General features: G+C 55.8%; 1 protein-coding gene across 7 annotated transcripts in view; it reads left to right on the forward strand.

Moving 5' to 3' along the window:
* Positions 1 to 15,605, forward strand: part of SHANK1 (SH3 and multiple ankyrin repeat domains 1) — a 47,131-nt gene that overhangs the window by 22,562 nt on the left and 8,964 nt on the right. For 6 of the 7 annotated variants that reach the window (XR_009560068.1, XR_009560069.1, XM_060289103.1 and 3 more), the window contains 7 exons: positions 4,651 to 4,733; positions 4,944 to 5,068; positions 5,652 to 5,787; positions 6,086 to 6,166; positions 6,707 to 6,730; positions 6,937 to 7,005; positions 7,442 to 7,560. Coding sequence is in view for 5 of the 7 variants with exons in the window: in XM_060289103.1 (XP_060145086.1) it covers positions 4,651 to 4,733; positions 4,944 to 5,068; positions 5,652 to 5,787; positions 6,086 to 6,166; positions 6,707 to 6,730; positions 6,937 to 7,005; positions 7,442 to 7,560 (637 nt within the window). In the remaining 2 variants the exon portion in view is untranslated. The remainder of the gene's footprint in view (positions 1 to 4,650; positions 4,734 to 4,943; positions 5,069 to 5,651; positions 5,788 to 6,085; positions 6,167 to 6,706; positions 6,731 to 6,936; positions 7,006 to 7,441; positions 7,561 to 15,605) is intronic. The other variant, XM_030849932.2, reaches the window with a different exon arrangement.

Below are 15,605 nucleotides of genomic sequence, written 5' to 3' on the forward strand. Positions count from 1 at the left end.
GAGACTGTGCGTGTGTCCCTGTGGCTGTGTTGGTGTGCGTGCGTGTGTGCCTGCCTGCAGCCCTGTGTGTGTGTGTGTGTGTGTGTGTGTGTGTGTGTGTGAGAGAGAGAGAGAGAGAGAGAGAGAGAGGAATGTAGAGATGGTGGGCTCCCAGCCCACCCCCCAACTGTGTCTATCTGGGTGTCCGTGTTTGACGGCGTCTGTCACTGTGTGTGACTTGGAGCGATAGCAAGGCTGTCTAGGGACTCGTGTGTGTTTGTGTGTGTTTGGGGGGGGTCTGTCCCAGGGACTGCGGCTATGTTTCCCAACACCCACCCTCCTTTGCCAGGCCTGTCCTCTCCCCGACAGCTCCCCCCCTTCACCAGTGACTCCGTGTGTCTCCATCCCCATGCGCCCCTCTCCCTGCCCCCTGAGGGTCTATGCCTGTGTGGGGCACGTGTGCTGAGACACGGCTGAGCTTCTGCACCGGGAGCTGCATCTGCCTGTGTGTGCCGCTTCTCAGCATGGGAGGGGGCTGGCTTCCCCGCGTGGGGGCCCGTGTGCAGGCCCTGGAGAGGCCGGTGGAGATGGTACGCGGGGAGGGGCTGAGTACCAGAGGGGGGCGCTATGTACAGCAGCAGGCTCTGGGCTGTGGGATGCTGGGTGTGTGAGAGGGACCTTCAGGGTGGGGGTGGAGGGAGTCGACGCTGCTGCAGTCTCTGTGTGTGGGATCTGGTGAACAAGAGCTGGCCGCTGAGCTCCAGAGGCCGCTCAGGGTCGCCGAGGGATGGCTTGGGGGAGAGCATTGTGCGCGCTCCTGCAGGGCAGGTAGTCAGCAGTACGGCGCATGAATGGGGTGCTGCGTGGGTAGCGAACACTAGGGTAGGGGTGGGGTTAGAGGGTCTGGGTAGGAGGGTGACAGGATGAGAATGGAACGGCGGCGGGGGGACACTGAAGTGGGGGGAAATGGGGAACACCAGAGCATAGAGCGGGTGTAGAGTGTGCGGAGAAATGGGGTAAGGAGGCAATGCAGGAAATGTGAAGAGAATTTGGGGGTGCGGATTTAGGCAGTTTAGGGAGAGCACAGACAGGATGCAGGGAATGTAAACGAAATGCAGCTGCAAGTAAAAGGAGGCGGAAGGAAGGGTGTGTGATGAAGTGAATTGAGGATGTAAAAGTAGGAGGAGGCTTCCACGGATGAGAATGGAAGGGGGGGGCTGGGGAGTATGGAGGAAACCTAGGATGCTGTAGGGGACACAGTGGAGGTTCTGCACAGAGGCTCGAGAGGATGTGGGAGGGAGGAGGGCAAAGGAGGGGGAGAGGTGGCCTGAGAGGAGGTGGCCTGGCCCAGGAGGCCACAGAAATCAATGGAAGACACTTTGGGAAAGAGGATGTGGGGTGTGTGAGGGCAATTTGGGAGGTGGAGGGAGGGCGCCGTGGGGTGTGATGAGGGCTTGTGGAATGAGGGCTGATGGGGGGTGGGTTAGGTCCTGTGGAGCTTCCAGCTGGTTTGGAGGAGGGGGGATCGGGGTGCAGAGCGAGGTGGGGGCATACACAGGAGTGGGGGAGAAGGAGTACAGAGTTGCAGGAATCTGTGAGGACAAGGGGGCCATTAGGCAGCTCAAGAAGAATGTGGTGGATGAGAGACACCACACAGAGCTGGGACTTGTGTGAGAAATTCGTGGGAAGGAGAGAGGCATATGCCCAGGGTGGGGAGACTTGAGAGGGTAGGACAGAGGGGGTGCTTCGATGGTCAGGGGGTGTTTGGATATTATCGGGGTATATGGGTTGCCTGCGGGGAATTAAAATCTCAGCTTTGACATTTTTCTGGTGGTGCGAACTTGAGCAAGTTATTTCTCCGTGCCTCAGTTTCCTCATCTATAAAACGCGAATGATAACAGTCAACACCTCCCAGGGGTGTTGTAAGGACTGAGTGAATAAATAAATGCAAAGTGCTTGGAACGCCATCTGGCATTCAGCAGTGGTTCAATAGATGTTACTCCTTGTTGTGTTACTGGCATAGCCTGGGATAAATTTCAGGCACTGGAGGGGCACGTGCATGGTGAATTGGGGACAGATGTCTCTGTGCTGGGGTATCTGGGTGCCGTGGAGTGGAGCGTATTACTACTGAGTGACCCAGGTATTTTCTGGGGAATTGTTGAAGACTTTTGTTGGCTGTGTGAGCTCAGGCAAGTTGCTTAACCTTTCTGTGCTTCCGTTTCCTCACTTGTAAAGTGGAAATGGTACACACAGCTACCTAGAGGCTGACTGTGGGAGACAATTAAGTCATTTACCCATGAGGGGTTTCAAATACTGCCTCACACATAGCAAGTGCTTCTTCTTGGCATCTAAAGGATATGGGAGTTTTGTTGAATTGTATCGGGGGATGGGATGTTTGGGGAAGGCTTATGTATGAAGTGTGAGGAGAATGTGTGGGTGAGAGATTCCAGGGGCAGGGGAAAATTGGGGGGAAAGCAGGGGTTTGTGGCATGCATGAAGGCAAGCGAAACTGCTGTAAGTGAGGACTAAAGGGGATCTGAAGAGCATTACTGGCCACTGGGGGGGCCCTGGAGATCTGGAAGGGCTATGGGGGTAGCAAGGATACGAGGGCTCGAAGGAGCATGTCAGGTTACGCCGTGGGCACCGAGGTGGGGACAAGGATGCCACAGCGTTCATGGTCAGGAGTAGGTAGCTCTGACTTCTCAACCAATTCCTGTCAGCCCTGTCCACTCGCTCCTGGAGGCTTCTTTGCCTCTTTCCTCCCCTCCCCTCCCCCGTCCCTTTCAACCCCTTCCCTCCTTCTCTTCCAACATCCCCTCTACCCAGCTACAAAGGTGGCTGGTCCCTGGGTTGAATATAAGGTCAGAAAGACATAGCGGGTATGGTGTAGACGGGTTTACTGGACCATCGTGAACCTTGAGCAAGGGCAGTTGTGGGCTGTGTCTACATGTGCATGCCTGCTGTTGGACCCACCAGGTTATAACGAGGAGGGTGGGAGCAGGGATGTGCAGAACACCGTCCCTACGGTACCGCCGTATGGATTTGACAGTGGATGTCAGGGGGGGTCGTGGGAGTATCCGGCGTGCTTGTGTGTGTGGAGGGAGGGTGGCACGGAAGTACAGTAGGAGCACCTTACGTTTTGTTGGCGTGTGCTGGTTTATGTTCAGGGGGCGTGTTATGGGAACACACCGAGATCAAAGTGAAGGGGAGTTATTAGTGGAGCATACTGGGGTGTGGCGGGGTGTTACTGAAATATACTGGAGTATTCGTGGAGGGCTGTTCTGCCAGGTCTCTGGGGGTAGGTAATCGGAGTGCGCAGGGAGCGTGCTTGGCTGTGATTGGAGTGTGTTAGGGCCCGCGGATATTACCGGGGTACGATGAGGGGGTCTGTGTGTGTGCTGGGCCGGGTTTCTGACCTGACTGCAAGACGCAGCGAGGCACGTGTTCGGGGGGCTCTGGGGTGGGGGTGATTGTGGGTACTCTGAGGCGCCTGGAGCCAGGGCGTCTGGGTATTCCTGCTGTGTACTGGGGTGCCTGGAATGGAATGGATGTGTAATCCTGATGTACGCAGTGGTGACGTCTAGGGTTTGGGGCTGGTATCTGAGTGAGCCCCGGGCGGCTGTGGAGATACACGGAATAGTTTTGCGTTTAACTGAACTTTGCTGCGTATGTGAGCCTTGCCTAAATGTGCTGGTGGGCTCTGGTGGCCTTCCTGGGGACCATCCACATATTCACACGCAGTTTGCACTTCGCTAGAATCTACCAACTGCATGAAAGAGGTACATCTGAGATATACCGGGAAGTAGATGTCAGCGCTGTCCGCTAGAATTTTCTGCGGCGATGGAGATGTTCTGTATCTGTGCTGTCCAGCGTGGTAGCCACTAGCCGCATGTGGCTGCCAGGCACTTGGAAACGTGGCTAGTGAGACTGAGGAACTGAATTCTTCAATTTAATTTTTAATTAATTTGCGTATAAATAGACACAGGCAGCTAGTGGGCACCATATTGGACGCTGCTGAATAAGCAGTTTTACAATACGTGTGGGGACCTGGGGAGTTGGTACTGTAGCATACATATGGTCAAGGAGCTGGGAGAGGTATTATCCAAGTACACGTGTCCTCTAGACCAAAAGACTTGACCGAAGACGGCGCATGAATTCTATTGCGCATGTGCTACGGTACCCAGCCCTGTGCCGAATACTATGTGTACTATATGTAGGGAACTTCCACAGCGACCCCATCAGGTGGAGCCTGTTATTGCCTCGCATTGTAGATGAGGAAACTGAGGCCACAAAGGTTGAAGGCGTGGGCTCAAGGTCACAGACAGAAAGTGGCCACCAGGGCCTCCAGCCAGGCTGTCCGCTGATCCGGCAGCTTAGCTCCCCGTTCCTCACACTGTGCTTTGCTGAATGGATGGGTGGATGGAAGCACGGATGGATGAATGAGGAAAGACTGAGTGGGAGAGCGAGCGCTCTGGGCTCTGAGGGGGAGGCTCGTCAGGGCTGCTGCGAGCATACACACGTGGAGTGGGTGAGGCAGCTCCTCGGAGCGGGGATGACTGGTTCTGGAGCTTGGGCTCAGGTCACCAGGTGGCTGGTGGGGCACGGGCTCTGGGTCTCATGATCCCTTTTCCACCCGCCCCACCCCTGCCCCTCCCCCACCCTCCCCGCCAGTGATTACATCATCAAGGAGAAGACAGTTCTGCTGCAGAAGAAGGACAGTGAGGGGTTTGGGTTCGTGCTCCGGGGGGCCAAGGGTGAGTGGCGGCCGGGGAGGGGACGGGGGAAGGGCTCTCTGACCCAGGGGGGAAGACAGGGAAAGGGACCCCAGCCTGCCCACCACCCCACCCCAGGGTGCTGGTCCCACAGCTACGGTGAGGCCTCCGTGACTTGGGTCTGAGCCCCATCCCCTGCTCGGCCTCTCCACCCCCTCCCCTCCGACCCCGCCGGCTCCTCCCCATCTGCAGCGCAGACCCCCATCGAGGAGTTCACCCCCACCCCGGCCTTCCCGGCGCTGCAGTATCTGGAGTCGGTGGACGAGGGTGGCGTGGCATGGCGAGCTGGACTGCGAATGGGAGACTTCCTCATTGAGGTGAGTCCCGGCCCCCAACCCCAAAGGCCTCTCCAAAGACCCTACCCCTGGCCCACCTTCCACAGACACCGCGCTCTCCTCTGGGCCCCTAGCAACAAATCCTCAGACCCCCTCGTGATCTATGCCAGGATGCGGCTGCCCAAGTCCAGATTCTCCTTTGGCACCAAAGCTTCCCAAACCCCGCCCCCCCCCCCCCCCCCCCGCAGCCAGCCTCTGCTTCTTCAGTGACTCCATCTGAAAGCCTTTCTGAAGTATCTCAGATGACAGAGCTGTTCCCCGCCCCCCCCCAGGGCACGCGCTTGCACACATACACACACACACACACACAATGCTGGAGGGCAAGGAGGGAGAGAGAGGCAAATAGGGTGGGCCCAGCCCCTTCCCCAACCCTGAGGCCAGGAGAGTTACAGGAACAGAGTGTTGGGGGCTTGCAAGGCAGAGGAGGGTCAAGGGGAGAGAAGGGTGACCGACAGTGCCACATACAGGGCAAGGCAGGAGGAGGCCGCTTCGGTGGGGACCCTGAAGTGGAAAGCATCCCTCCCCTCACCTATTGGGTGTGCTCTGGGGGGTGTCTGTGCCACAGGTGAACGGGCAGAATGTGGTGAAGGTCGGCCACCGGCAGGTGGTGAACATGATCCGCCAGGGGGGCAACACGCTGATGGTCAAGGTGGTGATGGTCACCAGGCACCCGGACATGGATGAGGCTGTGCATAAGAAAGGTGCTCCTCCCCCACTCGTGTGGCCAGGCCCGGGTCCCCCACTGCTACTAGACTTCAATCCTCAGGGAGCCCTAATGGCCCAAGGGTCCCCACCACCACCAGCAGCGTTCCCTCCCCCAGGGCTGCTGGTTCAGGACCTCTGGAGAGGAACTGAGTGAGGGCTCAACATGCATATGCGGATGGCATCTCTTCTCCGAGCTCTGGGAGCGCCAGAGCTCCGCGGTGGTGCACGGGCAGGGGGGAAGGTCACGGGCTTTCCTTCCAGGGTGCTGATGCCTGATCCCGCTCGTTTTTCCAGCACCGCCGCAGGCTAAGCGGCTCCCGCCTCCAACCATCTCCCTGCGGTCCAAGTCTATGACCTCAGAGCTGGAGGAGCTGGGTGAGCTTGCGGGGCTGCTGGGGCCCAGGTGCTGCGGACGGAAAGGGGCAGAGGGAGGCTGGACCGTCCCTTGAGTTTGTTAGTGTTGTTAGTGACCAGGGGTCCTCGTCCTGGTCCTGTCCCCCCGTCCATGGGTCAGACTGTCTCTGGCCTGCGTGTGCGTCGCTGGGAAAGGGCGTCTGAGAGCCGACTGTCCTTCGTCCTCTTACATCTGTTTCTGTGTCGGGGTCTCTCTGCGTCCGTACGTTCCTCTCTGCGGGTCCCTGTTTCCTTTCTAGCCCCTCTCGCTCTGTTCCACCTGAACCCCACCGCCATTCTCCATCTCTCCCTCCACCAGCTCCCCTCACTCCCACTAACAGAAAGGAAGGCGAGCCCCTCCCTCCAGACGGGGCTGTTTCCCCTGCCGGGGGCGGATCAGGCAGCTAGCCGACCGCCCTCACCCCAGGGCCCTGAGGGAGGCGGGCGTTCCAGAAAGGGGGCCCCTCGCCTCCCCCTGAAGTCCTAACTCTTCGCTCCTCTACTGCCTCTCCCCCGGGCTAGTCTCGCCCTGGAAGAAGAAGAGTGGTGAGTGGGCACAGGACTGGCGGGAGGGCCCCCGACCCTATATCCCGCCGGCGGGCTCGCCCCTCCCCCATCCCGGCCCCTCACTGCCCCACTCGCGCTTGCGCACGCCCGCTGGCCACGCCCGCTGGCCACGCCCGCTGGCCGAGCCCGCTCCGCCCCGCCCTCCGGGGGCGCCCCTGGGCTTCATCCGCGTCCTTTGCCCACAGAGTACGAGCAGCAAGTTGCGCCGGTGCCCAGCGTGGAGAAAAAGCGGACCGTGTATCAGATGGCTCTCAGTAAGATGGCCCCGCTCCCCGGGCTGCCCAGGGCCCGACCCCGCACCGCCTGGGCTGCCGCAGCCGCTCCACCCCTCTCCAGGCCCGCGCCCCTTCAGCCACCCCCGCACTGATCACCTTCACGCCTCAGCTTGGCCCCAGCCATCATGAGGCTGAGTTCCCACCCCTGCTTTGAGCCTCTCCGCCCTACCTTCTGCCTCCCTTCCATCCTCCCTCTCACGATGGCCGCCCTCACCCCTTCCCATCGCTGGGTCCTGCCTGCCGGGCTGGAGACTGTGTCTCCGAGCAGGGCCGTCGGGCCACCGGGAGGGAGACACGGGTGCCCTTTTCTGGTTCACACAAGACACTGAATGGGCTCCCGGCAGCGCTGTCTCTGCGCCAGGCCAAAGCAAACTTCGTTTCTCTGGCTCTCCGTCCCTCTTCCGCCTCCCCCTAGACAAACTGGATGAAATTTTGGCGGCCGCTCAGCAGACCATCAGTGCAAGTGAGAGTCCTGGGCCTGGTGGCCTCGCGTCCCTGGGCAAACACCGACCGAAGGGCTTCTTTGCCACTGAGGTAGGCAGCCTCGCCTGGGGAACCGGGCCCTTGGGGGGAAGGAAGCTTGAGGGTTGCACAGGGCAACTTGGAGCCTTTACCTCTCTCCTTGCAAATCTTTCCTGACTCCCCCGTGTTAAATGCCCGTCCTACGGGCCACCGCGCTTCCTGGGGTTCCCTCCTTTCTCCCCACTCCGGGCGTCCCCTTTCCTCTCGGCCCAGCCTCTTCCTCCTTGTTGTTCCCCCAGATCCCATCTCTCTCACCTCCCTCCACTCTCCATCCTCTCTTGCCCAGCTCTTTCTGTTCATCTCCATCCCACCTCAGGGGTCTCAGGGAAGGTAGAACGGTGTCATGGATGGCGCTCCCTGGCCCAGGCACCGCGCATAATAATAGGTGCTCAACAAGTGGTAGTTATTAAAATATTAACTATCATCTCTGTCTGCGCTCTGCCTGCTAACCTATAGTGGGTGTTGATCACATTTCTGACACTACGATGTTACGTGGCTCATCTCATTCATTCCTTGGAATCATCCTGGGAGGTACACTCGGTTGTGATACAGAAGGGAAACTGAGGCTCAGAGAGGGAGCCGGGATTTCAACCCCAGGCAGTCAGGCAGTCAGGCAACTGGATCCGTGATCCAGCCACGGCCCTGGCTCTTCGGGTGGGGACCTGCTGGTCCCTTCCTGGCTGCCCTCCTCACTGAGCTGGGCCCCTTCGTGGGGACACATCCCCCCACCAGCCCTGCCAGAGCTTTCCCCCCTCCCCCCTCCAGAGGCCACACGGGGCCCTACCTCTGTCTCAGCACTTCCTTCTTCTCTGCCCAGGCCCTGCCCTCTGACCCCACCCTCTGACTCGCTCTTTTTACAGGCCACACCCACCACTGGTGACCAAGGGACCACTGACTCTAAAACTGGGTGCTTTGACTCTTGCGGGACCATGGACCCCTGTGGCAGGCTGGCGTAGTCCTCATAATAACGCTTATAAATGCATAAAATAAAACGTAATTCGTAAGGGTCAAGAACAGTACATGACCCCGGGGAGTGACAGTGGAAGGGTGTAACGTCCCGAGCGCCGTGCGAGCCCGAGCCCGGAGCTCAGCTCTCGTGAGTGGATGAAGTTAGGGTACAAGCCCCTTGACCCAAAAATAAAATTTTAAAAAATACGTAAGATAACAGAAGAAGCCAGTTACGCCGAAATACAGTTATCAAAATACTTTTTGAAAGCAAAATTGGCGATATAGTAATGTCGGTGCCTTTTCTTCACCGTGGTAGCCAGAAGGATCTGGTGCTGGATGTTGACTACTCTAATTTCGAAGTCCTAAGAAGCACAGACACTATTTAGAGAACTCTGCAGCCTCTGCAATGAAGAATACAGAAATACCTGCGATTTCTGTCGGGGATGCAGTCACAGGTTTTGCTTAGACTGACGTGGGCTGTTGCCCACATCCTTAATTGAGAAAATGTTGTGTTTTAGCTGGAGAATAATGAAAATAAAGATGTAGGGTTTTTCTCCCCGTCCAAGTAAGCGTGCAGGGCCCCCCTGAAATCTATCCATAGCCCTCTTAAGGGCTCAACCACCTATTCTAGAAGGCTTAGTACTTATTTATTTATTTATTTATTTATTTATTTATTGGCTGCGTTGGGTCTTTGTTGCTGCACGCAGGCTTTCTTTGGTTCCGTCGAGCGGGGGCTACTCTTCGTTGCGGTGCGCGGGCTTCTCATTGCGGTGGCTTCTCTTGTTGCGGAGCACGGGCTCTAGGCGTGCAGGCTTCAGTAGTTGTGGCTCGCGGGCTCAGTAGCCGTGGCTCGCGGGCTCAGTAGCCGTGGCTTGCGGGCTCTAGAGCACAGGCTCAGTAGTTGTGGCGCACGGGCTTAGTTGCTCCGCGGCGTGTGAGATCTTCCCGGACCAGGGCTCAAACCCGCGTCCCCTGCATTGGCAGGGGGATTCTTAACCACTGCGCCACCAGGGAAGCCCCCTAGTACTTTTACAAGAGCCAAAAATGCAGGTGGCAGATTTTGTATCGAGACTCCTAGAATTTCTCCCAGATTTAGAGGCAGAGGGTGCTTGGCCACTTCTCAGGGCTCGGCAGAGGGCCCTTCATGCAGGAGCCATCACTTCACACCCATCCTTGGCTTTGCGAGGAATTTGACATCTCTGGGCCTATTAGGGTCATCTTCCGTGCCCACCTCCCCCCAGGGTCGGTGTAAGGATTAAATGTCCATAGGTAAGGGGGAGGGATAAATTCAGAGTTTGGGATTAACAGATACACACTACTGTATATAAGATAGATAAACAACAAGGACCTACTGTATAGCACAGGGAACTATATTCAATATCTTGTAATGACCTATGACATAAAAGAACCAGAAAAACTGAATAACTGAATCACTTTGCTGTACACCTTAAACTAACGCAACATTGTAAATCAACTATACTCCGATATATATATAAAAAAAAAGTCCTGTCCCAAAAAAAAAAAAAGTATATGGGCAGTAGACTAGGCAAACCTGCCTCCAAAGCCTGACTGCCTCTAACTTACTATGTCGCTCGGCCCACGCCTTTAATTTTTCTGTGCCTCAGTTTCCTGTTCTGTAACATAGGGGTAAAGCCAATCTTGCTGGTTCTTAGGAGGACTGAATGAGATCAGCTTCTAGTACAGAGGCTCTCAAGGAATGGTGAGCCTCCCCATGCCATAAAATAACAAACGGGAGACCCTACTGTGACCCCCGCCTGCGCCCCAGAGACCCCACAACAACATTCCAGGCTCGGTACGGAGTCTCTAGTAACAGATTAAGGCCAGTCCTGTTTTCATTTATTCAGCAAATGCATGGAGTACCCACCAAGTGCCAGGTTGCCAGGGTGCCAGCCCCTCCCTGCATGAACCTCCATTACAGGACAGATAAGATCCTGGCTCCAAAGACACCCCCAGGTGGGCCCAGACACTGGCCAATAGTATAACCAGCTGCCAGCCTGCCCCCATCTCCTAGAAATGAAACACGTGAGGTCTTCATGGGGCCTCCCTTTCCTCTGGATCCTGGAGGCCAGTGGTCATCTCCCCTTTTCTTCTCCCTCCTGGGGTCCCCTGGGCCTCCCCCAAGCCCTCCCTCTCATGTTGAGGGCTCTCTCTTCCCCCATCTCTGCCCTCACCTCCCACCAGCCACCCTGATCTCTCTCAACCCCTGAGTCAACACAGGGACCCCTCTGTGACCTTCCTGCATCTCCGTGCCTCTCTCAGTGGGTGGTCTTGTTCTCATCTGGGTCTCCATCTCCCATCTGTTTCGGCTTCTCTCCCCTCTTCACTCTCCCACTTGGACTCCACTGCACAAGCGGGCAGTGTGGAAGCCCAATGTGGCCCCCCAGGCTCCTTTTAACGGACCTGCATCACAGTGGACAGGGCAAAAGATTGTGCAAGACGCCACTGTTTAAAAACTTAAGGATGGAGAGATTTCAACCCTCCCTGAAAAACACACCTCTGCGTAAAACCTAAGGGGGGCTGGGAGGACCCTCTGCACCAACAGTGAGGGTGCAGACCCCAGGCAGATCCGTTGTAGGTCAAGGCCCCTCTTGGGCTCTGTCTCCTCCTAGGGCTCTGCAGTTCACCTGTCTGTCCTCCCCTCTGCGTGGCTTTGCTTTTCTTGGCTACTGTCTGTTACCTGGTGACTGACGGCCCAGGGAGGGGGGGTTCCCCTGATCCCCACCTCCCACATCTTGGTCTGGGTGGTCTGGGCTCTGGTTTCAGCCATTCTCTGGACTCAGTTTCTCCCTCTGGTTATTTTTACCATATCATCTTGTTCGCATCCTCTGCCTCTTCCCCTCCCGGGGCATGTCTGGACCTCCTAGGGTAGCTCTGGCCCTCTCCATGGCAGAATCTCTCAGGACTGCCTTTTTCTCCCTGCCTTGCTGGGTCCCTCTTTCTCCCCATGGCTGTCTCATGTCCCCTCCTGTCTCTCCCCTACACCTCTGGAGCCCCATCTCTGCCTCTGTCTCCCCACCTCTGTCTTTGTCTTGCTCTGTCTCTCCATGTGCCTCCCCCTCCGATATCTTCCCCCTCACCCCTTTCAGGGGCTGGCTCCCTAACGCGAATTTCCCAGCCCATCTTCAGCCTCTAGCCTGTGCACGGCACCAGGGCGCACTCTGCCATGGAGGCACCAGACCCACAGCGACCCACGAGGTGGCACAGGAAGAGGCCGGGACCTCTGGTCAACTCGCTGGGGAGGAGTCTGCCCGGCAGTTGGTGACGTCACACGCACCTGGCAGACTCTGATTGGCTGCCCCCTCTGCGCGGGAGAGACCGCTCCCCGTTTGTTGGGGGAGGTCAGCCTGTCTCACCTTGAGTCCGTCCACCCCTCAGTCAGTCACTCCTAGCCTCCTCAGACGCCATTATGGCTCCTCTGTCAGTCAGACATCTCCTCTGCCACTATGATCCCTCTTGTGCCAAGCTAACCCATTATTTGATCCCTCTTTTCCACTTAGAAGATCTTCTGCCAGTGTGCCAATATGACGCCTCTCCCTTGAGTCTGGACCCTCTTCAGCTAGGGGAACCCTTCCTCTATCACTCTAACCCTTCCCCCGTTATTCTGTCCCCTCCCCATCACTCTGACCCTTCCCCTGTCACTGTGATCCTTCCCCATCACTCTCTCAAAGGAACAGGACTAGGGTTACGTCATCAGGGTGCTCCCCCCATTTTGTCAAGGTGTCCTTCATTCTACAAATATTTATTGAGCTACTACTATGTGCTGGACCTGCTGCTCGGCCCTGGGAGTATAGGAGGGAACCAGCCAAACAAAGTTACCTCCCTTAGAGAATTGACACTGGCGGGGGAGTGGGGGTATTTTGCGGAACTGGGTTCTGCTGTATATAAGAGAAACCCCCAGATAACAGTGGCTTGAACAAACAAATGCTTATATCTCTGTCGTCTTGAACAAGTCTGGAGTAGGGAGTCTGAGGCGGGTGTGGCAGCCTCCATGGTCTTGAAGACCTAGAATTCTTCTCACCCTAGCCACAAAGTCACCTCGTAGTCCAAGAGGCTGCTGGAGCTCCAACTATTGCACCAGCATTCCAGGTAGCAGGAACAAGGAAGAGTGAAAAGGCAGAAGTGCAAAGGAGGGCACATTGTTGCTTCTTGGGTTACCTCTGATGAGACTTCCCAGAAGTAACACACAACACTTCCACTTATGCATCTGGGCCGGCTTTAGTCCTATGACCACACCTAGCCACAAGGGAGGCTGGGAAATGTAGTCTCTCAATAGGTGCCAAATAAGATGGGGGTTTTCTTACCAAAGAAGAAGAGTAGGATGGGTATTGGGTAGGCTACATGCCCAGGGAGACAGACACTAAACAAGTAAGCAAATAATTATAATAACTCTAACCTAGGGTAGGTGGAGGAAATTATGATGCAGAGTAATAGGAGGAAGGCTTTCCAGGGAGGAGACATCTGGAACTACCAGATCCCACCCAGTGTCACCCTGCTGTCTGATGTCATCTCCCACCCCTCAGCCCTTGGCTCACCCACTCCAGACACACTGGCTTCCTAACTATTACTTGAACACAGCAGGCTCACTCCCACCTCAGGACCTTTGCACGTGCTGCTCCTTCTGCCTGCAATACTCTTCCCCTGGATACATCCCTGGCTGCTTCCCTCAGGAGTTTGCTCAGGTTGTACCGTCTCAGCGGGGTCTTCTTGACTGCCTGATTTTAAATTATAGTCTCCCTCTCTTCTGTCGCTTACCTCCATCTGACCCACGTCGTATTTTACTAATTTATTTTGTTTATGGTCTGCCTGCCCTTCACGTGGGCAGGGACTTTTGTCTGTTCTGTTTACGGCTGCATCTGCGGCATCTAGAACAGCCCCTGGCATAGATCAGGTGCTCCATAAATATCTGTAGAATGAATGAATGAATGAATGATGCAAACACAGAAATAGTCCCAGTCCAAGGTGAGGGCAGTGAGGGGGTAGCACAGGTGCATTCTGTGAAGGTCCAGAGCATCACTGTCCACTAGATCGCTCTGTGAGGATGGAGATGTTCTCCATCTGCACTGTCCAATATGGCAGCCACCAGCCATGAGTGACAACTGAACACTTGAAATGTGGCCAGTGTGATGGAGGAAGGGAGTTTTCAACTTCAGCTTATTTAAATTTATTCAAATTAATTGAAATGTACATCTGAATGGCTAGTGGCCACTGGATTAGGAAGTGCAGGGCTAGAGGAAGGGGGTGGCCAGGCCAGGGTGGGGGCCAGGATGACAAGCAGTTTTCCCTTAGCAGAGAGTGGGGAAGGGATTTTCCAGGCAGAGGGAACAGCGGATGCTGAGGTTCTGAGCTGAGAAACAGCACAGGGAATTCAGAGAACTGGGAGTGGTTAGAGCAGGGGGACAGGAGGGGGCGTGGTGGGGAGGTGAGGGCACTTAGGGTCACACCCCACAAGTGGGGACCCCATCCAAAGAGGCCTTCCTTTCTATGAACTTCCGGTCTCAAAGATGGAGAAGGAAGACACGTGGGGCCACCTGGCAGAAGCAGGGGAGTCGGGGCCCGAGAGTGCCTGACATTGGCTTGTTCACTTGACACGAGCTTATAGAACATCAGGCCTGTTTGGGGACTGGGGACCTAGCAGTGAACCAGACTGATAAAGTCACTGCCCTCAGGAAGGTTGCATTATGACTTCTGTGGGCCTTTGGCACTTTTTGCCCCTCCTTCCTAAAAAAAAAAAAAAAAGTTAAAAGTCAAAGTTTTATGACCGTGTTGATGCAAAGCTGAATATTATCCAGGCTGAATTATAATTATTTTTCCCTCCTATTTGAAAAGAAATTAAAACATTTCCCCTAAAAGTATCGTGGGCCCTTGACCCTGTACCCACGGTGCCTGGGATAATGTCTGGTGTCTTCAGGGAGCTGATGTTCTCGCCAGGAAGACAGACAGACAGTAAGCAAGAAGTGAGAGAAGTGTTATGAAGAAAGCAGGACAGGGAAATGCAGTAGGCAGTGACTGGGAGGGGTATTTGAGCAGAGGACATAAAGATGGAAAGGAATCGGTGATGACTGGGAGGAAACCATTGCAGAGAGAAGATCCAGGACTTATAAGTGTCCTAAAGCAGGGATGAACCTTGCGGCACTGCAGGAGCAAGAAAAGGTGGGTGTGGTGGGACCAGAGTGGGAGATATAGGCAAGGGCTAGATGATACACGGTGTCTTAAATCACCGTGATTCTTAATCTAAAATCAGAGCCTGAGATAAGGATGCTTGAGACAACGATTTCCTAAGGAGGAACCTGTAAGGGCATGGGGGAGACAGGATGGGCTGCAGAGAAAGTCAGCAACCCTGGTCCCCACTGGAGTTTGCCTTCAGCCTGGTCCCTTGGGGAGCTCGGGAGTGTGAATTGCAGGATGGTGATGATCCCTCCTTAGACCTTCCTGTCAGTTGGCCGCAGGCTGCTCCCAGAAGTGGGGGCATAGAACAGCTTGGGCACGCCAACGCCTTTGGAGGGGGAATGATTCTTCAGAGCAAGCGGCAGCCAAGTGTTGCGGGCAGGTGACACAGTGGCTGGGGATGGGCACAGCATCCTGGCTGAGGAGATCTGGGTGGGCACAGGCAGTGTCTACCGTAGGGGGCTTTGAAGACCAGACTTGGGAACTCGGATCCCTTCCTAACTGATGTGAGATGCTACCGTAGGATTTTAAGCAGGGCAATAACGTGATCAGAATTTCTTTTAGAAAGATCCCTCTGACTCTTGCGTGGAAAGCAGACCAGGAATGGGTGGCAGGACAAGGGGGGCAGCCAGGAGACAAGGAAGAGGCTACTGCCGTCATCTAGGCAGGCAGTGGTGGTAACTTGGACCTGGGCAGTGACAGCAGGGGTGGAGAAAAGTGCCCAGATTAGTGATCGGCTTGGGAAGCAGAGCAGACAGGCTCAGTTGATAATCTGACGTTTTCCCCCTCTTTCTCCCTGCTGCTGCTGTCAGGACTCAGAAACCTTTCCCTACCCCAGAATTCCCTTCCCTCTCCTTCACACCCCTCTCCCTTCCTGCAGAGGCTGGGGAAGGAATGGAGGATGGCTGTGTGGGGAATCCATG

Source organism: Globicephala melas, chromosome 19, assembly GCF_963455315.2.
Source record: "Globicephala melas chromosome 19, mGloMel1.2, whole genome shotgun sequence".
Taxonomy (NCBI): Eukaryota; Metazoa; Chordata; class Mammalia; order Artiodactyla; family Delphinidae; genus Globicephala; species Globicephala melas.